The sequence below is a fragment of the Sphaeramia orbicularis genome, chromosome 17 (assembly GCF_902148855.1).
Source record: "Sphaeramia orbicularis chromosome 17, fSphaOr1.1, whole genome shotgun sequence".
NCBI classification, from domain to species: Eukaryota; Metazoa; Chordata; class Actinopteri; order Kurtiformes; family Apogonidae; genus Sphaeramia; species Sphaeramia orbicularis.
Genome location: NC_043973.1, coordinates 51,812,219 through 51,838,289, shown reverse-complemented (window position 1 = coordinate 51,838,289; position 26,071 = coordinate 51,812,219). Strand labels below are relative to the sequence as shown.

Below are 26,071 nucleotides of genomic sequence, written 5' to 3'. Positions count from 1 at the left end.
AAATTGCAGGCGGTGCCTGCGGCGTTTTTTTTTTTTTTAGGAAAACTATATACAACAACATATAAAACAATCTGGTGTCACAATATGATGAACAAACCATTTTTGCAACTCACAAAACTACATACAACTATTTTGAACAATAATCAGGTGTCACAAGATACCACACATCTGATTGGTTGATGTAGTTCACTTTTACACCTTATAATCCTGTTTTTATTGTCTCTTCCTACATGTGATGAAATATTGTCAAAAATTCAGTTGTGTATCATAAGTCTGGTTTTACTCGTCCTTTCAACACAATTGACTTCACAGTTTTGCTTTGACATCTGCACTTTCCACACAAGTTCAAATAAAGACTCAGTGAGGTTTCCTCCTGCTAGTATGTCATCCTAAGTCAGCTATGCTATTTTAAAGTGATGGTGCGTTCAGGGACTCTGAAGGGTTAAAACATTTTTGCCATATTTTCTCTATATCATATAATGTTTTCCCACTAGAACCGAAGTCCTTAATTGTTCTTAAAGGTAACAAAGTTTCCCAACAACAAATGCACCTCTGCAGCTTACGTTGTCATGTCACTGTGGCATTTTAATACATTATCTCAGATTAAAACTGACAAACAAATAAACTTGATCAAGGCAGCAGTTTTATGAGGCAAAATCACATTATTTATTTGAGTCTGGAGGTTCAGAATAGGACGATAAGAACAGCTCCAGTTCAAACCATTAGAAAACTAATGAGGTTTGTTAGAATCTGACCCAAGGACACAGACTGAACACATCTGACTATAGGTGGTAACAAAGATCAGTTCATGAAGTAGAGTCATACTAAGACAGTAAATGTACAAATCTCCATCATGAAATGAGTATGAAGGCTCAAAAAATATATAAGTATATAATATATAAAACATACAAATATTAAAGCAGCCCTCAGTAGAGACTGCATTAATAAATAAGAACAGAAAATATGTGTAAAAGAGCAAAATATGAAGTACTACATCAAATTTTGCACCTTGCAGAACAACCTGAACACAACACCTGTACATTATACACGTTTATTGATATTGGACTCATTTTTTGTGTGTGCCTGTGTTTTTATTTGACTAATTTTCCATTTCTATTCTAAACTGCTTTTATAATTGCTTTCTGTATTTATAATTCTGAGAACTTTACAGAGCATAAAAAACTAAATTGTGTTGCACTATACAGCTGTATTTTTGCAATGACAATAAAGGTTATTCCTACTGTAATTAGGAATAGCGAGGGGAATTATGACTATTCCTGTTTTTATGGGTCATATACTTGTATGCTAATAATAGCTGCACCTTTTTAAGGGTTACAAGTATTTTTAAAGACAGTGAATCCTCTTTTTGTTGGATTCAGGCAGTGTTTTAGTCACATTACATTAGTGAATGCACCAGTGAGCACAAAACCAGCCATGCTTGAATAATTTAACACTGTACATTAAACAATGTGACCACATCGCAATTATCAAATGTGTGGTTCATGAAAATCTGTGTCTCGAAGAGGGAGGTTAACTGTAAATCTAAAGTAGAACTGTGGCTAAAAATATCCTGCACTCAACTAAAATTCAGCTGCTGATGCTAAATATCACACTTTGCTAAAGTCCCATGGTTTATTCATAGTTAAACATTTTGATTTACATATAACAAATAGTGGCCTCTGTGCCAAATAAGTCCGAGTGTCATAGAATATTCTTGTAACATTCCCAGAAACAGAGCTATCATTAACAGAAAACTTTTACAGAGGCAGGGGCTTCTTTCATTATTACAATCCTACTTCATTATTTCAACAAGGCTGATAATGCAAATGACTGAGTGAAGATTAGAGTCTGCCATTAAATACCAAAATTAAAAATGATAAATTTAAGATTGTGTGTGTGTGACGTCCCACTGAGGGATTGATGATAAGAGCACAACAAAGAAAACTGAGCATATGAAGTGTAAGAAACGACACAAAAAGGTGAAAAAGTGAAGTAGACCTAGGAATGAGTCAGGAACACTGGTGTCCTTCATCTTGTTCTGATTCCACTGACCCGTCATCCCACCCATCACAGGACCTGAGACAGAAAGACAGACAGACAGACAGGCAGAGGAGAGAGAAAAAAAATCAGAAACATAGAGAAGATGGCAAAGACATAAAGCAAACTGAGTAGGAGGACCGAAAAAAGAGAAATGTGGAGCAAAATAATGAGAAAATAACATAAAAACAGTCAGATAAACAGGATCTTCAAAGAATATCCACCTCGGTTTGTTTCATTTTAATTCACTGGAGGCTTCAGGGAAGAGGACGCAGGTTAGTGTCAGCATCCATCTGAAATTCTTTAGTGTCTAGCGCTACAGGGAGTCTCAGATGTCACTTCCTTACCAGAAAATGCATCCTCAGTCACAAATGAAGGGAATGATATGCAGCACCAAAACTGCATTATCAGAGGAAACTACAAAACCAGGACTAAAACGAAGAACTACCTGCTTCAATTAAATGCAGTACATTGCACAATGATTCTTACGGAGGAAGAAAAGAGTAAATATTTACAGACATTGACATGTAATAGGTTAGTAGGCAGGTAGTTAGCTGACATTTACTTATAGGTTACCATATATTGACGGAGTATCCTGGAATATATGTAAACATATGAGCCTTGACAATGGTTGAACTGTTCTCTACATAACCCATACAGTTTTAACAGTGAAGCACATTAAAACCCATAAATACTACAGCTTGTGTTCAACTTAAAGCCTATAGTCATTAAGTAAAAGATAACTAGACTACAGACACTAGATCTCAGTCTTTAGGTGTAACCATGTCAAAGCCTTAAGGAATTTGACAGGAGACCAGAGTCTGATCTGTCTGCATGGAGTCCTATGAGAGGAATGAGTCAGATCCAAGGATAAGAAATTCTTTTGTGAAAACAAACCAGACGACCTCTATGATGTTTTTTAACATTTTGCCTACAGACTAGCAAATTACAACACCACCTGATAAGACCTAACATAGATAAAATCATTATTTTTGTGAGACCAGTGATAGTTTGAGGTGGTAGGACAGGCATTTAAAGCAGCTATGGACTGAACACATATGAGTTTTATATCTCAAACCAGGTAAAAAATAACCACAGTGACCAAACATGTCACTAATCTCTCACATTGTGGCTAAGAAATCCACAACAGTTCAATTACTGGCAATGTCAAAGAACTGGTACACTAGTCTAACAGTGAAAAACATGATCAAAAGTTAAGCTCGTGGTTAACCTTTCTATTTTCATCAACAATGATTCCGGCCACATTTGATTCTTTTGTCAATAGTCCTGGAATCTTTGGTTAAGTTGCATGTACTTGCTAATGCTAGTTCAATCATCAACACTACAGCACAGTTTTCAAACACTGATTAAGGCAAATGTTAAGTAAATATTTAAAATATATATATATTTATTAAGTTAGCAAGCTGTATTTTACCTGTAGTATTACTTTATTTTGTGCAGAGGTAAAAACTTAACTAACACAAAATTTCATGCTAGAATGCTAGTAACTGTATGCATATGGCCATTAGCCGTTAGCTTACTGGTGCTTGTATAAATGTTAGGGTTATATTAAATATAATGCTTTAAAGCAATTTCATAAGTATTATAACCTGTATGACAGAGTAAGGAGGTAAATATAAGGTAAATATAGTGGGTTAAGTGGGGCCAGCGATCCCCTACCTCTGAACTGACCTGTTTCTGAAATGTCTCTAGTGTAGCTATTACTAGCTAGCGGTGTATTTAGCTGTTAGCCATTAGCTTAGCGGTAAAATAATGGCGCTTGAAATAAAACTTCTGAATTCAAATTAATATTTAAAAGTAATTTCAGATAAATGACAACCTGTATCACGGGTTAAAGAGGTGGAAGTTGTCAGATAAGTGCAGCCAAAGATCCTCAGTATCTAAACTGAACTGTTTTTGTCTCTGTTTTAGCTGCTACTAGCTAGTTGTGTAGTCAGCGGTTATCTTACAGGTACAAAAATAATGCTGTATAAACGGTTAAACTAAAATGAATATTTCAAAGTGAATTCAAATACATTATAAGCTATACGGTGGGCCAACAAGGTGAAAATAGTGAGTTATGTGTCACCAATAATCCTCTACATCTGAATTGACCTTCTGCTGTAGCTGCTACTAGCTAGTTCTGTGTTTATCTATTAGCTATTAGCTAAAAGAACATAAAACAGAATTAGTGAAAATTCTATGTATTTGATTCCTCTCCTTGCATCGTACAGGCATTTAGGGAAATAAGACATCTTCACATTAATCTGTTCATGCTAAGTTTTTGTTAACTTCTTATTAAAGCCATGTAGGGGCATCACACATTTTTATATTTAACACTTACAGGTTTTAATAGTAAATCTTCAGACTGAGGGAAACATAGATTTTTTTAAAAGTCCTGTTTGTTCAGTGGTTTATACAATCCAGATATGAGCCCCATCTCTCATGTACAGTATCTGATCACCACAAAGAGGATACACCTGTGTGCTCTCAGTCATAACTCCCCCAAAAACCTGACATGTTTTTCATACAGTAGATCAATTATCCAAGTCCTGGAATTATTGACTAAGAGAAAATTAAAAACCCTGATTTTTTACAGTCTGATGTTCAGTGATCCAGACGTTATTAGTTGTTCCTGAGTACATTGACTTAGTTCATCAATTATTCAGTTTCTACTAAATGTAGGTCATAACTGAGGGTTTTATTATCACTATAATAATAATAATAATAATAATAATAATAATAATAATAATACATTTGTCTACAGGGGTTTTCTGGTGATTTTTTTTTTTTTTAATATTCTACCTCATGGACAAAATGTGTTAAATCTTACATACTTTAACATGATGAATTGGAAAATGTGATTAATATGACGAATATGACTAAAGTGCTGGTTAACTGATGTTGTCACTGTATATGATAAAGTGTTATTCCACATATATATGGGTTTATGTTCATTTATCCAATAGATTTATAAATGTTTCAGTATAAAGAACCTGTAAGGTGAATGTATTATAATGTGAAGACAGTATTTTGAAGTAGATCTGGTAGCTCTAAAATTAAGATTCCTTTGGAGTAAAACCCATTCTCTCATTAATTCTCATTATTTCACATTTTGACCCAAGACTGTATTTTGGAAACTACAGCATTTGGACTGAATTTGTCTTTATTAGTGACTCAAACTTGGTAAAGTTTCACTTTTATTCTGGAGGTTTTAGTCTCCTGAGTCCCAGCAATGCATTTTTGTCCTCTTTAAGGGATAAGTTTCACAGTTTTACTAAAAAAAAAAAAATGCTGTCCACTGCAAATAACACTCCATAAAATAATTTTTTAAAAAAATGTGTCTGCAAAAACTGTTGCATTATGCTATTTGGAATGTAAAAAAAAAAAAAAAAAAAAAAAAAAAAGCCAAAACCTTTACTTTCCTAAGTCTCAGGAGAATATCAGCCTTTAAAAATCCACTATGAGTCAACCTACAGCATTTTAGAAATTGAAACATCCTTAAAGATGGTGCTCTGAGATTTTAAGATAAGATAAGATGAGATAAGATAAGATAAGATGAGATGAGATGAGATGAGATGAGATAAGATAAGATAAGATAAGATAAGATAAGATAAGATAAGATAAGATAAGATAAGATAAGATAAGATAAGATAAGATAAGATAAGATACGATACGATGAGGTGAGGTGAGGTGAGATGAGATAAGATAAGACTTTATTTATCCCACCATGGGGAAATTTCACAGTTTTCCAGGAGGATTAACCCTTTATTAGGCAAGTGACTATTTTTGGTAATTTCCACAAACATTAACTATGGGGTCAATCCCGTGCCTCAGTGAGGTCCAGAAGCATGTTGGTTTTTTTTTTTAACACTATACAGTGATTCAGAGAGATTTTATAGACATGTTGAAGCTGTAAATAGTGAATATGAGTGATTTTTTTGTCAGTTTATGACCTTTCAACAGTTTTATTGCATGTCTTTGTTTTTTAACAAGTGCTGCTCAGATGTTTTATGGCAAGAAGAGGAAGATGATGATGTCCAATAACAGAAAGGTTGAAATGAATATTTGAATGAGTGCCCTTTAAAGGGTTAGGAAGTCAAAGAGGACACAACATTAGGAAATGGGAAGAGGTGCCTTTGTCTTTGTCTTTGTTTTTGTTGTGGCAGCTCCTCCAACTGTGAGATTTTAGCTTGAGATGCTGTTGTTTTTATGTTTATACATAATCTGTGTTTAGAACAGAGAGGAAAGAGCTGCACAATGATAGTGTCATTTTTTCCTGCTGATTTCTGCCTCCTGAAGCTTTAAACGTTGTACAAAACAGACACTGACGTAGGTCACACGATCACATTGTTATTTACAGATAAACCTGTAAATGGTGACATGAAGGTGGTGTGTAGGATGAAATGTGCACTAATGTCACGTGTAATTTCACCGTCTTCAAGAGTGTTTTGTTCAGTCTGAGGTAAATCACTTGTACTCCCTCAACTCCTCACCAGACAGGTAGTCCGAACCGAAGGCTGGCTGTCCCGGAGGCTCTTGGCGTCCACCTGATGACATCATGGATGACATCATCCCAGCACCTAAGGGAGACAAGTCATCACATAGACAAGATCAGTAATCAGATCACATACTATCACATGATCTGTTAAACCCTGGAGCTCAGATAGATGCATAATAACAGATTTTACAGATATAAACACATGTAGAGCTGAAATGATTAATCAATTAATTGACTTGAATGAATTAGGAAAAAACTGATTACAATTTTCCTGAATTGAAGCTTTGTTTCCTTAATTTCTCTGCTGCTAAACATCGGTTCTGGTCTTGTGTTTCACGCTTATTGTGACGCACATGACGCTAGGATCAACACAAACAACAGAAGAAATGAGGACAAAAAGGCAGAAAATGCCTATATTCTCACTTTTCTTCATTGGAACCATCATTTACTCTTTTAAACTTTTTAGCTTTTACACAAACATTAAAAATATTTGGCTTTGTTTTTTTTTTTTTTTGAAGTTTTATGCTACTGCCATGTTAAGTTCTAAGTTGGATACAAATGCGTTGAAGACTGCAGTGCACACATTGTTTGTAGATGTCATTGGGCTTGTTTGTTGTACTTTATAAATATAGATATTTTCATAAATACTTTTATATGGTTGTTGTCATTTCTATACAGATATTTTTGAACATATCCTTCTACTTTTATACTTTCTGTGGTTGTTGCTTCAGTTGGTTTTGGAATAAAGGACACATCATTTTCAGACATGTCTTTTCACATTTTTACAATTTTTTTTTTTAATTTCATGCAAATAATCGTTAATTAAATCATATCAAAATGAAAATAATCGATTACAAGCCGTAGCTCTAAACCTGATCCTGAACAGAACTTGCATGTGTCTCATCAAACAGGTCCTGCTTCTGAAAAACCAGCCTCTCTCAAGCCCGTGTGCATCTTTTGACAGTGAGGCGAGCAGACACAACATGTCGCTGACGGGTCTATCTCCATGGTAACGCAAAAAGAGGATGACAGCATCTGCGGTTCCCTAGGCAACGCTTGCTCTCAGCTGACGTGACTTCAGGGATCAATGCATATGTGCCAGACAAACTCACACACACACACACCCACACACCCACACACACCACAACACACACACACACACACACACACACACACACACACACACACACAAACACTGATAAATAACGTTATTTAATGATAATGGAACCTCTATAACCTCATAAGTACTCGAAAATGAAATAAATCAAAAGGAAAATGTTATTCATTGACTAAGTAATGGGAAGATTTGCACTGCCAGCTCCATTAACTCCCATTAAGAAGCACAGAAATAGAGCTGGGATATGTCTGATAAATTATTAACATATCAACACAACTACGTTATCAGCTAAAATATATAAATATTGACTGGAGGTGCATTTGCTGAATTAGAGGCCAGTGCAGCATTTAATCACAGCTGAGCACTACTTAACCTGTGTTTCATGAGATAAATGGCCTGATTTGTTAAGTAAAAATCAGTATATATGTTAAAAGAGTTCCATCAACAGAAAACCGAACCGTGTGACAGGAGTGAATGTGAAGAGCTTTTCAACTGGATGTGAACTGATTGTGTAAGTGGTGGTTTTTGTGTGTACTTAGCCCTGTAAGTGGAGGAGGGAGCATTAATATCCTGTGCTTAAGAAGAAGTAGAACACCACAGTAAAACCGTTGTCTACCGCGAGTGAAAGTCCAGCATCTGTACAGTTTTATCACCAAAATGTGCTTAAAAGGTCAGAGTCTGTGGAAAATAATCATGTGTATGTGACGTTTTAATTCTGTAACAGCAGATAGATCTGATTACAACTGAGCTGACAATGTTTTAGCCGGTTGGTTAAAGTAGAGCTAATTTCATAAAACAGTAGTTGCTTTTCCATTGGACATCTGCGCAAAACTTTACCGATATTTACTAAATGTCAAAAAAACCAGAAGTGCATAATGTCATTTTTTTCATTAAATCATAAATGCGATGATTTGTTTATTATCGCGAGATGACACGAGAAGTCATTCCATAAACATGGCGACGAATGTAAATATGGTGTAGATTTACAGATATATTCATTATTATTATATATTACCCCTCTATCCCGAACTAAATTAAAAAATGTTTGGGTTTCCTGGTGTGTCCATACATACCACGCCATTTTTCTTTTAAAACTCTTCTTCTTCGCTTGTTGTCACGTCCGTTAACATCCGTGTTTTTTTTTAATTCACGTGACTCTAGTTGCTGAAAAAGGTCTTTCTATTGCAGTTTTGTGTGATATACCAATTGCGCTTGGCCCGAAAAACTTCATGCCATCGCAAACATCTTGCCAGCGCAAAAAGTTTTAATTGAAAAACAAGACATTTGGCGAAATTCTCGTTTTTCCATAAGGTAAATTGTTATGCGCAAGTTGCAATCTAGCAATTTGAGGGTCAATGGAAAAACGACTAGTGATTATCATTACTGTGATATGTATTTTTCTTATGCCTTTTAGGTATTTTTGTTTCCCTTCCTACCTTAAGCCCTTACTAAATGTTTTTTTCATCATATTCTGACCTTAAATAGAGAATTTAAAACTAGAAATAACCGTCATTTACACTGTTTTTGTCTTTTATGACAGTTCTTCTTGCAACATCTTTCATGTAGTTTTTGTCTTGTTGCAGCATTTATGTTTTGGGTTGTTTTTTTTTTGCTCATCTTGTCTTCTACATTGTTTACGTCCTACTGTGTTTTATGTCATTTTTAGCTCACCAGCCGATAGACCATGAGCTATTGTGAAAGTGCTGCGTCTTCTTCACAAATCTTCTCTGACAAAACTACAGATTGTGTTCCTGTCATATTTTATATGTAGCTTCCCCTGGACAATGTCTACAAAGTTTGTTCAAAGTTTTGTGAATGTTAGATTTTTGCCATTTTTCAACAAATTTTGGAAATATTAAAAAATGCACCTTTACTCATAACGGTCCATATTTTGATGGTTTATAACATGAAAATAGTTACAGATATCTATAGCTACTATTGATCACTGATAGGAAGTCATTTACGGACTTCAATTTGGGTCCATGACCGATGTATAGATTTCAACAATCTTCTTCTCTGAAACTACTGGTTGGATTAAGTTCAAAATTTTTATGTAGCTTCTTTGGGATAATGTCTGCAAGGTTTTTTCACAGTTTTGAGCAATTTTAATTTTTGACACATTTTTGAAATATTACTTATAATAATCTATATTTGGTGGTTAATAACAGGTAAATGGTTACAGATATCAATATAGTTGCTATTGATCACAGATAGAAGTCATATATGGACTTTGATTGAATTAGTTGAGTTCTCCTCCAGTGAAAGTCCCGCCCACTTCTATAGTTAGATTGATCTGCATCCAGACCACAGGACTGGAACACAGAGACAGAACCTGACAACCTCACACATTCAACTGGGGATTGAGTCTTGATAGAACATGACACTGACATACAGGGACATTTTCCATCTTTTAGGTCATTTGTGACATAATTGTCTCTTGAACTTACATATACCTGTTTTTAAATTTAATTTAAGGCTTTTACATCGTTTTTATTTCTTATTTTCTATTTTTAATAAATAATTTAAAACTACAAATAACTGTCTGGTTTCTTAAATTTTTACACAGGAACAGTAATATTTTCACATTTATTTTCACTGTTATTGTAATTTATATCCACTGATATAAATCGCATCGACCAGCCCTTGTTTCTTCCTTTTCCAGCAGCAGTCATATTCCTATTTGTCAGATATTTCCAAATACTTTTTATTTAATAAACAGCAAATATGTGCAAATTTCTGTAATTAATCTGTAACTAAAAGAATTATATATTAACTGCTAATATCTTCTACGACATCGATGTTTGCATAAATAAAATAAGTCATTATCATGGCTCATACACAAGCTGAAGGTCTATTTTCTGTGAGTGTATTCAGGGGAAATGAGGTCTCATATTTTGGTGCAGTGCCAATATCAGTGTAATGGTGGATGTCATGAATAATTGAGGAGTGTGCATTAACGGTGAGTTGGACTCACTGGATTTAGTGGAAGCGCATTTGTGCAGAGTCATTCAACAGAACCACCATGTGTTTCTTTTCTTCTTTATCCCTTTGTTGTTTTCTTATGTATGATTTTTGTCCCTTATTTCTGTTATCTTATTGGACATGTTATGGTAAATGTCTTCTGTTTTCAGGCAGAGCTGCAGGTATTCTAACTGTAAATGACTGTGGATGCATGAGGTGCTTTGCGTGAGAAAAGTTTGTTCTGTTCCCTCCTTGTACTTTTTGCCCCCTTCCCTTTTTCTCAGACATGAATACACTAACACACAGCAGAACACACACTGGGTACAGTATACACACAAGGCACAAGCCGAACCCAGACAGTCCTCTGAGGACAGCAGCCAGTATCAAGCCTTAAGGTCAAACACCTCCTTTTTTTTTTAAACCTTATTTTAATGGCATTTCTGCATCACTGGGCTGGAAGCTCTTTTAAACTTTCTGCCAGAAGAAAGAAGTCAAATTATACAAGAGGGGAACCCAGCGATGGACGCTTTTATTGCGGTAGTTTGAAGGAATGCATACAGTTTGTAGGCTTTCCACTGCGCTGGCACATTCATGGTCACTGCACTGTTACATAAGGCCCTGAGATATGAGCTTTATACACATGGAGGACGACTGTTCACAGGTAGAAGACTGATAAACTGTTGTATCCTTTTCATTTAATGCATTTTATGTGTTTTGTTTTATAACACCAGAGCAGGGGTGTCAAACATAAGACCTGCGGGCCAAAGAGCAGCCCACTAAAGGTTCCAATCCGGCCAGTGGGATGAATCTGCAAAGTGCAAAAATTACACTGAAGATATTAACAGTAAAAGGTGCGAACTGGTTTTAGTTCAGGTTCCACATTTAGTCCAATATGATCTTGAGTAAAATAATAGCATAATAACCTTTAAATAATGATTACAAATTCCTTCTGGTTTAATGTCAAAAAAGTATACATTATGCCTATAAATAATACCAACTCCAATGATTCTCTTTTAGTGCCAAAAAAACATTTAATTATGAAAATATTTACATTAACAAACTATCCTTTAACAATAAAATGCCAATACCTGAGCAACAACTTGAATGGTCTCAAGAAAATTAAGTGTAATTTGAACAGTATTCTGCCTGTTACTAAATGTTTTGTGCCTTTGTACAGTAGATCTGATCTCTAATAAGAAATGGTAAGTTGAGGCATAATATTGTTAAAATTGCACTTATTTTCATAAGAAATTCATTTTTTTCAGGTTATTCTCATCTTTTTTGGTTTGGATATAAAATTAAAGCATAATAACCTATAAATAATGATTACAAATTTTCTTCTTGGTTTAATATGCCTATGAATAATACCATCTCCAAATTTTTCTCTTTGTTTTAGTGCAAAAAAAACCCATAAAATTATACAAATATTGACATTAACAAACTATCTTTTAACAATAAAATGTGAATAACTTGAACAAATATGAACAATTTGAAATGCCTAAAGAAAATTAAGTGCGATTTTAACAATATTCTACCAGTTACTAAATGTTTTGTGCATTTGTAGATCTGATCTCTAATAAATAAATCATAAGTTGAGGAATAACATTGTTAAAATTGCACTTACTTTTTCAAAAGAAATTTCAGTTTTTTCAGGATATACCATGTTTTTGTTTGGATAATTTGTAAATGTAAATATTTTCATAATTGAGTGTTATATTTTTGCAGTAAACATTTTACTGATCTGACCCAGTTAAATCAAATTGGGCTGAATATGGAACCTGAAAGAAAATGAGTGTGATATCCATGCACTGAAGACATCTGTGGTTTATCATTTTCTTTGCTTGTTTAAAAACAGAGTAGTTTCACTTAAGTACTTTAATGGAAAATTATAAAATACCTCACTAGTTCTGCTTCAGAAATGAAATGATGACAGATAAAACAGCAGAAAGAACCACTTTAACACATAACGATAAACTGGAGCAACATTGGCAAAAAAGTATTGATGCAACGAAAACAACAAAATGATAACAATCACTATATCTGTATGAAAAATGCAAACAAAAAAAGTAGTGATATTATTATATGACAGATATATTATATTTATATTATAAGCAGGGGTATTAGGGATATTCTAATGATTCCTTGTTTATTAATTCTGCTTTTTGTTTGCTTTTCTTTCTTGATCTGATGACAAAAAGTGAATTTCCCCTGGGGATCAATAAAGTAATCTGTATTCAAACATACTTTGACTTTTACATTACAGTATTTATGTGTAATATAAAGCAGTATTTGACTGTGAACATTATGAAAACAAAAAAATTCATATGTTTATTTCAGTTCATTTGTATGTAAGTGCAGCTAAACCTTCTGGCAGTGAAACAAATTGACTCTACATAAACGTGATTTTTTTTTTTTTAATAAAAGCCCATAGAAAACAGCCTTTTAAACACTTACAGCCGTTCTCAATGTAACTAAAAAACGTGGGAAAAAATCTAAAAAACTTAAGTAGCAAATCTTACGGAAAAAACTTGTGTCGCAGTCAAAATTTTGGCCACAACTGTTTGTGATTTGTTTCTGATTCAGGTAAAACCATATGAGAAAATGTTCCAATAGTGGAAGTTATGGTCATAAAATGAGCTCATATAATGAATGTAATTAGAAACAGGTGATTGTAAAGGTGTGGCATTGCATCATTTATAATAAAACTCCAAAATGTACCATTAATGCTGATGAGACTGACATTCTAGAGCAACACAAGCTAAATTAAAGATGACAAGTTTTGTTAAGCGAAGACAGAGCTATTATTAGAATATGATTATTATACATATACTTCAATCATGATCAATCTTAATTCACTGTATCATCTACTTTTCATAGGCTTGTACAGATTATGCTGTTAAATAATAAATATCAGTGCTGTCAAAACTGCTACTATTCATTAATCAGTGTAATTACAGTCTTTTACAGAGCGTTGCACTGACATATGGGTTTGTAGCATTAATGTCATTAGCACAGGTCGCTAGGCTACTGAGTTTATTTCAGTTTGTTCATAGTGATAGTTTAGCAGCTGTCTGTACTAAACTGTTTGGTTTCAGTTCACATTAACTTGCAGAGTTTGTGTAACGGGTTGTTTTGCTGCTGATGAAATAACATAGATGTATACTGTCTATTTTTATATTTCCTGTTTCACTTTTGGATTTTATGTCCGTCTTCTGTATTTTGTTTCATGTATTTTGCAGCTGTAAACACTGCAATTTACCCCACAGTGGGATCGATAAAGTCTATCTATCTTATTTATCTATCTTATCTTTATCTTATCTTATGTATCTATTACAAAACTCCAAATTAGACCACCTTTATAGAAACACTGCTGCTGTATGTTACAGGAAATGTGCACTAGTGTTTACTTCATCAACATATAGTCAATATTGTAAAGGTTAAAGGTTAACTCGCTTTATTATCCCCGCAGGGAAATTTGGAAGCATTAGCATTAGCATATAGCACACATTAAACGTACTGAGCTGCCACTGAAGGTGCTCAGGACCAACTCCTGGATAATTAACCTATAGGTACCTGTTTTTAATGGTGGACAAAATCTACACAGCATGTACAGAGAGAACAGGTAAAGTTAACACAGACCTCAATGAGAGTCAGACCTGAAAGCTTGTGGCTGTGAGACAGATATGCTAACTGCTACACCACCAGAACACAGACGTCTAGTTAAACATGAAAGTATCACAAACATGCTCAGACCTCCAGAGAAACTAACACGAATTCTTACAGTTTGGTTCTAACTCGCCTAGATCTAATACAGGGCTGTCAAACATATGGCCCGTGGACCAAAACTGCCCCGCCAAAGGCTCCAGATCCAGCCCACAGGATGAATTTGTGAAATGCAGAAATTACAATGAAGACATTATTCTTGGTATTTCTGTTCGGTTCGTCTGGACTGGTTTAGCTCCAGCTGAACCGAGAGGAACTACCAAGAAGAACGATGACCTGGGCAAATGAGAACCTACACAGACATCTGAAGACATTAACAATCAAGGATGGTAAAATCATTTTAGTTCAGGCTCCACATTCAGACCAATCATCATAGCCTATAAATAATGACAACTTCTAATTTTTCTCTTTGTTTTAGTGCAAAAAATTTTAATTACATGACAATAGCTGCTTTTCCATTGACCCTTAAATTGCACAAATATAACTTGTGCATAAAATTTACCTAATGGTATGAGTAATCATACTCCAAAAACCCTTCCAGGCTACAAGTGTGTTTGTCTGAAATAGTGTAAAAGACTAAATTCAATGATGAATAAAATCTAATTTTTCCAATAAGTACCTCATGAATCTTGTATATTTGGTATAAGTGCTTCACATACTATTAGCACAAACAATATGAACTACTTTAACTGTGTACTTTTGGAGGAATCATACTCCAAAATCCCTTCCAGGCTACAAGTGTTTTCATCTAAAAAGTGTAAAAGACTAAATTCAAATAATAATAATAATAATACATCACACTTATATACCACTTTTTGGGCACTCAAAGATGCTTCACAAATAAACAAACAAAATTACCCCCCCCCCCCCCCCCGAATTATACACCGCCACAGTAAGAGATGATTTTCCCAGGAATCACTGCCAAAACCGATACTGATTTTTGGATGTGGGCTTTTTCCAAGTGCTACAAACAGAGCCCTCAGAGCTTCATTTGGTCCTACATAAGTGTCTTCTCACATTTACACCTGGACATCCTGCTCCTGCTTGCCTCCCCTCAGCCTCCGTCCGACTCTGAAGGACGTCTGAGCGTCACGCGGTGGGCGGGGGTTAGACTCACATGTGCTGACAGACTCGTGTTTTCTCCGCAGAGGTCACGGAGCGGCGCCTCCAGAGTGCTCGAGGCTCTCTGGAGTGCATGTCGTGATGATGGAGTGCACCATACGGGGGTGGAGGCGATACCAACCACTAAGATTGAACCCCAGCTGCACTTTAACAAACGCAGGATGTCTTCCACGAGCTGCTGGCAAACCTGCTTCTATTTCATGAGCTAGAGTTTGGCAGCAAGGTCAACATCAGACGGCTTTATTTACTTCAGTTGGACTCGGACTTAACATGTAAAATCTGTTGTAATTTGTTTCTTGATCCCGAGCTCCATTAGTTTCGTGTGTTAACCTTTAAATATAATTAAAGTGCAACCGCATGGGTAATGAGTGGTTGTGGTAAAAACGCAGCAAGACAGGCTGGTGTTTTGTCTAAATCTGACATGAAACATGAAAATGTGTCATATCAGGCAAGGAGATGGATTAGTCATCTTTCAGTTTGATGTTATCAGAATCAGAATAGTTTATTAATCCCCGGGAATACTGTTGTGTGTTACATTTGCTCTGTGCAATGAAAAATATCAGGAAAGAACTTATCAATACTACAAAAAAAATATACATATATATGGTACCATATAGGCCTGGAAAAAACTGACACTGATTTTTCTTAACCCTGCAATATATATCATGATATGAAAGCTGTGTAGCTGTGTGCTGCCGATGTAAATGGTCAAACAAATTAGTTGCATTACCTTTTGTTGTGGCAACAATTGCAAGGCACTGTCAACACAGAACACGTGTTTCAGTTTCATCCTTCTTGTAGCTGAAATAATTCTAGATAACTGACGCTGCTTTTCTTTTTGGCACCAAGTCTTTGTTTACTGTGATTTTCTCTTGTTCGTTGCTCATTTTTCAATGTTGTTACCAGTGACTCACTCCATGTGCAGGGGGCGTGGTCCTGCTGATTAAGATGGATTGTGATTGGGGGATCACTGTGTGCAGTGTGTGGTCACGTACCTTTGAACTTAGATGGGAACACACTGAGTTCATTTTGCCTCCTACATCGCAGGACCCGCGATGTAACTATTGCGCACATGAACTTCGCGATGATGATGCTCAAATGATGATATTGTGCAGCTCTAGTAAATATGTGCCATACTTTTTATTACTGATCATGTTTTTTTTTAATTACTGATAATCATAGTCTTTTCTACTTGACACATAGTTTTTATATGCATATTTATTTTATCTTGTATATAAAGTCGTCCTGTAGTATGGTTTTATTTATGCTGCTGCCTCTGAGCCGATTACACTGAAATGTAATTTTTGATACAACCTGTAATGACAATTAAAGTCTGTCTACGTCTTAACACTTTTGCAATCGATGTTTTCATCGGTCGATTCCTTCTTTGTAGAATTGCTGGAGCTGTACACTGCACATTTTGAATTTATAACATTTGTCTGAGAACTTTTTGACTCTCCCTCACGTATATTCATATTAAAAACACTTTATTAGAACATAATTTCAACAGCAATTTGTACAATATGTACTAGATGACACTGACTTATGACTCTGAAGTCGCTAGAAAATAAACCATATCAACAATTATTGGAAACTTCGAATTCTGTTCTAACACTTTCTCTGTAAATATCACTCACGAAGACGATGAAAAACCACATGTTTGTTTGTTTGTCAGAGTCTCCTGGTGTTATCATGCCCTGCCTCCATTATCCTGCAGCCTTTCCTTCTCCATACCAAGGACGGAGGAGGTTAGTGTCGAATCCCAGCTGTCACTACCTCTGGAAGAAGAGCAGCACTTAGAGCCCAAGGCAGGAAGAGGAGGAGGAGGAGATGGAGGAGGAGGAGGAAGGAATCAGAGAGAAGGGGTTGAAAGTCAGGACAGGAGAGAAAGCGCTAAACGTCTCCTGATAAGAACAAAGCCAACAATAAGAGTCCAGCTCTTAAAACTTTTAGTGTGTGAAGGGAAACACGCTATGATGAAGATGTTTCATGACGGATCATGAGTAGATGAACTGTGACGACTACAAGTTTCAGTGGTTTAGGCATGTTTTTGAGCTCATGAAACACATTAACCTGTCCTAACCTATTAAACATCATTTATTATATTATCCTCTGCATTTTGCATTTTTCAGCAAAAACTTATATGTTCCTATATTTAATTCACTGACCATGTACATGTTCATAAAAGCTCAGAGTAATTTCAGAGGTTGTTATATTAAAACATAGAAAACTGAAGAAAAAGTCACCTTTTCTCCAAATTTTATCATTAAATCCTCCCCAACCCCCCCTACACACATACACGCACATACCCACCAACCACCCAACAACCCACCACCTCTCATCTCTGTGGATAATATACATTCTGTATATACATTCTGTACACATATATTCTATATATATTGTAATAATCCCATTTGCACTACTGTATATAATAGACATTCAAGTAGATGTATACTATATAGAATTCATACCACACTTCCTGCACATACTGTATAATATGTATAATACACAATCATATGCTATTTTAACCTGAAATATATAATATTTAATCACCGCTAAGCACTTCTGGGTAGATGCAAACTGCAGTTCGTTGCCTTGTAGTTGTGACGTGCAATGAGAATAAAGTTGAATCGAATCGAATCGAATCGAATCTACATGAACATAAAATCAAGTGTCTCTATCCAATCTCATTTGTCAAACTACATGGGTTTTGACAAAATATAGTTTGTTGTCTTTTCATGGTCATCAGATATGACCCATCTGGACGTTCAGAAGCTCCGTAGTTACCGTGGAAACACCGTCATCTGCTACAGCATTGATTCAGCACTAAAACCCATGGAGTTGGATCAATGACAGTGGATGGACACATGCCTGTTTTTGTGATGAACATCTACATGATCAGTGAATTACACATAGGAAAATACCTGATTTTCACTGAAAAATGCAAAATGCAGAGGAAAATATTATGATAAATGATGATAAAACACTTGGGAAAGATTTAATGTACACATTGGATGCTGCCACAAAAAGAGCGCAGGTTTTTAAGCGTTAAATTCACTGTACACAGAAAACACAGATGAAGACAGTTAAAGCTAAAAGCACAATCTAAAACTCTACTGTCTGAAGTCTGTTTCAGTTTGTCAGGACATCAGACCTGCTTCTGTCATCAGTCTGTCTGTCTGTCTGTCTGTCTCTGTCTGTCTGTCTGCAGAAATGCTGTAAAAGCTTTGCTTACATCATATTCACTGTATCTGCTGAACTCAGCACACACACACACACACATCTTAATTATTGACTGTGACAGCAGCCAAGGTGTGTGTGTGTGTGTATGTTGTGTATCTCTTGGTGTGTCTGTGATGAAGTCACTGGGTTGTGTGCATGAGAGGCTGATGGTATTGATGTCCTACTGTACTGCAGTCACATGTGACTGCGGCGTCTTGTAACACAAACACACATGCAAACACACTGGGTGATGCACATGCCTCAGATACACACCAACGCCACTGCAGACTCACACACACACACACACACACATAGACAGTATCTGAAAATGCAGAGGACCCTCTCATCTCACACTCTGCTTCAACACTATCACGCATGTACAGTCAAAGTGCACACACACGCTGCAGGGCTGTGTTATCACACCTCAGCAAACACAACTCCAGGTTCACACACTGGACTGTACACAGACTTCACATCCACAGAGAGGGTAAAACACACACTCCTGCTGCTGCTGCACAACCTGAAGGCCACGTGAAGACAGAACGCTAATAAACTGGGTCAAAAGATAAAATAAGAGCCAGAAGTAATGATGTAGCAGTGTTTAAAAAAATATACTGTTACAAATAGAAGAAGAATTAAGGAGAAGACAAAATGTCGCCAAACAAATCTGCAATAAATGTTTTTATCTCTATAATCTGTGTCTCTGACCTTTTCCATGACCATTGTTTTCTGCATTATATATGTATTTTTGGGACATATTTGTGACAGTATTCTTGCTTTGTTCAGTTTCAGTAAAATGTAAATTTAAGCTTTGGAGAAAAAATGCACACACAATGAATGTTTCTAAAATCCAAGGGCAGACATTCTAAAAGTACAAATAGTGATTCAACTGTGTTACTTGAATAAAAGCACAAGCTCTGCAATGAACTGAAAGAGTTTATGTAAAAAGTATTGATACAAAACAGAACATCAAACTCTAATTCAGCACATATTTCTGGTCAGGTTCGAACGTGGAAACACCGTCATCTTCTACAACATTGATTCACCAGTAAAACCCATGGAGGTGGATCAGTGACAGTGGATAGACACACTGGGTTTATGTTCAGTTGGTGATAGATTTGCAGAGACAGTCAGTTTTTCTTCAGTTTTGTCTGTTTCTGATATAATAACCACCAACTTTAATCTGAACTTTTATGGGCATCTACATGATCAGTAAATTAAATATAAAAAAATACTTGATTTCGCTGATAAAGGGCAAAATACAGAGGATAATATTATAATTAACGGTGATAAATCAGTTAAGACAGGTTAGATAGAGGGAAAAAATAATTTAGAAACTGCCACAAAAGTAACACTGGCTCTTTATGCAGGGTTTGTACATATTTTTCAAGGTCAAATTCAAGCACTTTTCAAGCATGTTAAATTTTTTCCAACACATATCTAAAACGCATATCTACAAGAATACATTTTCTCACTTATTATATCAATGATGTACATTGTATTAAACCATAAACATCTACAATTATGACTCATAATGGCAAAAAGTTTAGAAATTAAAGGAGAACACAAAGTTTCATCCATAAAAAGGGAAGCCACTTGAGGTTCTTCAGACAAACTTGCACCAAAGAGACAAAGATTAAGATAAAAATGTACCTGGAGTTGACCTGAGAACACCTGGTAATTTTCTTCTTTTGATATAAAGTTTTATTTTCTAAATGTATCGCCTCTCTGTAAGTAGTTTTGGCTTGACATCTAACCTGGCAGAGTTAATAATAAAAATAAGGAAATAAGCCACGTCACAGAGTTATACTTGCACACACTTACACTAAAATTCAAGCACTTTTCAGACCTTGAAAGCACAACACTGAAATCCAAGCATTTTCAAAGATTTCAAGCACCCGTACGAACCCTGTGTATGGGTTAATGGTGCAGTATTAAGCACAGATAGAGTCACATTTCTGTCCCCTGGATCCTATTTCATCACCACTGTACTGTATATTGTAGTGACAGATATGAAACTGTGAAAACCCCCACGGTAAAACATCTGCTGCATATAAGATCATCCATATTTTCCCCAAACAGCCTATAGGACGACAGTATAGACACATATACAGTCACTAGTCTGTAGACCACCAAGCCTGAGGATGTGTTCAGCATCAACAGCCCCTAAACAGGCTGATGGTTCATCATACAGGGTTAAAAATACACACATGTCGCTCAGTTCGACGACCCTTCAGCTGCAGAGGCGCTGAACCACTCCACTGGATCTATGTGTGTCATGTTCTAAAGGCCAATTAAATTCTGTATTATGAGGGTTTGGTATGGTATTTGGTATGAACTCAACTGATAGATTTGCTGCTATAAAGTGTCAACAAATAAAAAAACAAACCAAAACTAAAACAATACCCCTTAACGCCCCTTCAGGGGGCGGGGTAAAAATTTGTAGTTGTCATCATCCAGCCAGCATGTCCATGTGGGCCCCAGAAGGGTTACAACTGGACTGCATATAATGGTCCCATGTAGGTTTGTCCACAGTTTTCATGGTGGCTACATGTGTTTGCCCATATCAGAATCAGAATCAAAATCACAAACAGAATCTCTTTATCGTTATTGTACCAAGTACAATGAAATTGAAGTAGAGCTCTCAGGTTCAGTGCAAGAATTTATAAACAGACAACAAATATCAGTAAAACAACAACAAATATCAGTAAAAGGCACAGTTATTTACATTAAAAAATAAAAAGTATTGCAAACTAAGATATTTGTAAAACATAGAATTTAAGTAGTGCAAATGACATGAGAAGTAGTGGAAATGACACGAAAGATAAATATCGTGGGCTAAATAGTGTGAAGAATAAATAATATGAGATATTCAGATCTCTGATTCTGATTCTGATTCTGATATGGGCAAACACATGTGGAATCACCATGGAAACTGCAGACAAACCCAAACGGGACCCTTATATGCAGCCCAGTTATAACCCTTCTGGGGCCCACATGGACATGCTGGCTGGGCATTTATAGGTTATTATAATAGTATTTTACTGGTCTGATCCACATGAGATCATATAGGGCTGAATGTGGAGCCTGAACTAAAATAATTTTAACATCCTTGATTGTTAATATCTTCAATGTAATTTCACAAATTCATACCATGGCCTAAATTGGACCCTTTGGTGGGCCAATTTTGACCTACGGGCCATGTTTGACACCTGTGCCATAGACTGAACCCAACTGAAGTGAAGGTTTTCTTTTTTCCTCCATCTCGAGATTGTTGTGTGTCAAACCCTGACAGTTGGACAGGTTAACATGCGACTCGCTGCACCAGGCTGTGCCACCGGCTGGAAGCTAATTGTGTATGAGCGACGATGGTAATGATGCCAACGCAGCAGTGTCTCCAGGCTGACACAGCGTTACGACGATAGCAAAAGAGAAAGACAGAAGGAACAAAAAACTGCATGGACAGAAAGGAAAAAAAGAGACGGAAGGAAGGAAAAACCCCTCCGAGATAAAGCCGACAGAACAGAGACACGGACTATAAATCTGATACAAGTCTAGACGTGGACGGTCAAAACAACACTTCATCACCCGCCTGGTCCTCAAAGGATTCCCACTGGCCTTGGTTCTGATACTGTCAACAAGACGACGACAAAAGGACATTCAGGTTTATCACCTGATTGTTACTGATAAATCACACCTTCTCCTCATTCTGAGCCTTAAACCACTGAAAATCTGTCAGTATGTTCAGTCCTACAGTGCAGAAAACAACATTAATTATTAATTGAACTGAGCTGAGTAATTAGACTAGTCGATGTTAACTTTAACATCCATAAATCCTCACTACATTGTACTAAATGTTAACACAAAAGCTCACAAGTAAGAATGTGTTAATTTATCTAAATAGAAAGTGGAGAGAATGTAAATATTCAGAATAAGTACATTATTGATACGTGAACGTCTTGTAATGAGTCAGTTTATACTGCTCTCTAATATAACGGGAAATGTTTGTTATATTTGAATGTGTTCACGCTAGCTTTAAAAACAAGTCTTACAACAATGTATTGATGTCCTAAGACAAACTAAACCAAGACAAAATGCAGATAAATAACTGCACCTTTTTCAGATATTACAGAATGATATGGTTCAAGAGGTGAAATGGTTTCTTTTGCCAGTGAACAGAATAATGAGGCAGCCTATGGTGAGATAAACCATGACTTGGCACAAAGAAATAACTTACAGATTTCTACCAAACTGTAGTAATAATGATGACAAATGTAGAAACAGATCTACAGCTGTGGTCTTGACTGGTTTTGAAATAAAACCCAGAATCCTCTTTCTCTGAGATCAACACAAGACCAAGTAATAATGCACCAAGATCTCCACGACAAAGATCAATCTCAACTACCATGACCAACACCAAACAGAGAGGACAGAGCGCATACAAAACATTCTCTAAACTGATGAGCTCCAGTCTCTTGTTAGCAAAACGGACCCCAGGCTTTTAAATAGAACAAATCCTTCTCTATATAATAATCCACGTCTCTGTCCACAGGGCTTTTGTCTCTGCTCTATTTAACTCTGCACTCAGTTTCCCTTGTTTAACAACAGGGACACAGACAAATGTTAATGTAAGGCTTGTCTAATTCTGAACAGCATGATGCATTGTTTTGTCAGCTTGCTAGTTATTTATGTTGAACATGTTGGAAGAAGGAGAACTGAAGAATTCTATTGATCACAAATAGGACGAATGAAATATAGTTTCTACAAATACAGAAAAGAGTGGGAAGATGTAAATAAAGCATCGTACGGTACATGACTAAATTCATGTCTTTAAGGACAGTTTTTGTTACTGATGAACTGATGAAACCAGACTGTGACTTTTGGAGCTTTGTTTTAACATGTAGATCCACGGGTCATATTAATACCAATATCTGGGGACTGAAGCTTGTAAATGCATTGTTCCTATTTTTTTTTTAAATTAAATTATACATTTACATAAACATATACTTAGACATAAAGAACCACACAGACACAATACAAAAAACCAAATTACACACCAAACCTACCAACCTATTAAGCAAAAGAAAACAAGGCAAAATCATACAAAAAAACCCACCAACGACAAAATAAATAATATTATCAAAAAAAAACCCAACAACAACAAAATAAATATTATCAACTTCTCTTTATAATTCTAAGGGCTGATTGAGAGTTAATATAATGTATACTGACAACAAATTTCTCTGGAGTTGACCACTGAGCTTCTTCAATGGCAGCTCACTGCTCATCAAGTATGCTAATGCTAATGCTAATGCTAGGGGCTATGTGTATTACCGGTAAAATACAGAGATCAAATTTCCCTACAGGGATAATAAAGCTAAAAGATAATAAATAATTTAAAGTGTCCTTTTGTTTCTGGATGATATGGCTCCATCCCGTGTTGTTTTTGTTGTTATGGTTGTTTTTGTCTAAGATAGCACTGTTTGTTTGTTTATGTGCTTGTCTATGCTGGTTTGTGTCTATGTATATTTGGCTGTTAATGACATGTTGTATATGTGAAGGAACAGAAACTATATTTTATTTTTGTTACACATGGCATACCCTTTCCATTCATGTCTCTCCAGCCTTTTGTTTTATATTTGTACTTATTCTTTTTCTTTTTTTTGTTATATGAAAAACTCAGTAAAAATATTGACCAGGAAAAAATTTTGTGTCCTAATAAGGGTGAATACATCTGCCTTTCAGTATCAGGTTTGTCAGTCTCCCTCCTCTTGTATCCATGTGGTATCACTTTGAAAGTCCTCATCGCCACAAGTAAAAACAACAGGCTCTGAGATGCAACAACACCCTGAAAATTAAAAACAGTGATCTGAAAGAAACAAACAGACGTGCTTAGAAGATGCTAAGTGTCCATGATGCTAAATAACTATCCTGCCTCTGTTTCCGAACCCCTGACATCCTCTCTCTGTCTACATGTTTTTAACGTTGACTGTTACATTAACTGTTGTGTGAACCGACTTACCACTCTTGGCGTCCTTCCCGTCCAGTAGGGGTCGGTAGTCGCTTTTGGAGACCGTCTCTCCCACCTTATCATCGTAGCTCTCCTTCTCCAACGTGGCCACAAAGTCTCTCTTCAGCAGGGCCTCAGCTGGAGCCCCACCCGGGACCCCGCCGCCACCGCCACCTCCCAGAGCATCTCGCAGGCTCAGGTCCATAGTCCTGTTCCTAGACACATTGAAAAGAAAAACACGAATGTGATTAGTTGGTTCATCTCTTTTTTTTTTCTTCTTTCTTTCTTCTCCACCTTAACCTGTGTGACGTTCCTGTTGCCTTTAAACCACACATAGTTTATTTTTCCAATAAATCAGCCTAGTAAACCTTTCAACACCAGCCTCTTGTGTAAAACTTTAGTTACTGCGCACTCAACTGGTGGGTTGTAATCCAAAAGTGGGTTGTCAGCTCATTCTGTGTGGATCATAAAGTGCATAGTATCTGCTTTAAATTCTCAGCCTTCTGATGTGTCTCTAGTTTTGCATATCCAGACCTTTCTCCACATTTTGTTAACTCGGTGTTGGCATTTTATCTAGATCTGGTTCCCTCCACTATAACTGGAATAGGGCTAAGAGTTCTCTGGGTTGGTTGTCTAGTTCTTTAACAGGTTTCTTTGCAAATTTTTTATTTTATTTTTTTAATTTAACCTTTATTTAACGAGGGTAAAACAAAAAAAAAAAATCCCATTGAGATTAAGAACCTCTTTTTCAAGGGAGTCCTGGCCAAGAAGCAGCATGAAATACAACACACAGTTATAACATACAAAAATTTACAAGACAAGTCAAACTATGAAAAACAAGGGCACGATTTTGAGTCAGTCTCTAACATTTTGAGTTTGGATTTAAAATCATTTAAGAAGATCAATTCAGTCAGTGTCCGGTCTTCCATGTGCAAGGAAGTAGACAAATGCCCTTTTAGCCAGCTCTGTACAGGTTATAGGGACGCAGTAGTTCAAGTATGGCCTTGTAAATAAAGGTGTACAAATGTCCCAGCCTCCTAGTGGACAGGGAAGGTCATCTCACTCAGGAATACAACAATGATGTATCATGGCTTTAGAATAAGTATTAAACCTCAGAAAACATGATAAACTGTGATAAATTAGTGTTGACATTCATTATTTTGGTAGAACATGTGCACATGATTAAGTGTATTATGGTATTAAAAAAAGCTAAAGTAAAACAAAAGTAAACAGCACATAAAAATCAATTGGATACTGAAACAGGTAAAGGGGTTTTTGTCTGCTGTGAACCTTGTGCATGGAATATGTTGCAGAAACACTGGAAACTAACTGAGTTTATTTCATTGAGGGCTTTTACTGTAAATCCAAAGAGTCCAAG

The 26,071-nt window shown here is 36.0% G+C and overlaps 1 protein-coding gene across 7 annotated transcripts in view; it reads right to left on the bottom strand.

Annotated features, from left to right (window-relative positions):
* The window catches only part of LOC115436655 (microtubule-associated protein 4-like), a 145,057-nt gene that overhangs the window by 87,034 nt on the left and 31,952 nt on the right, over positions 1-26,071 (bottom strand). For all 7 annotated transcript variants that reach the window (XM_030159564.1, XM_030159560.1, XM_030159563.1 and 4 more), the window contains exons 2-4: positions 24,706-24,908; positions 6,534-6,620; positions 1,999-2,076 (exon numbers count right to left, since the gene is read on the bottom strand). In XM_030159564.1, the coding sequence (XP_030015424.1) occupies positions 1,999-2,076; positions 6,534-6,620; positions 24,706-24,898 (358 nt within the window). In that variant the 5' untranslated portion in view covers positions 24,899-24,908. The remainder of the gene's footprint in view (positions 1-1,998; positions 2,077-6,533; positions 6,621-24,705; positions 24,909-26,071) is intronic.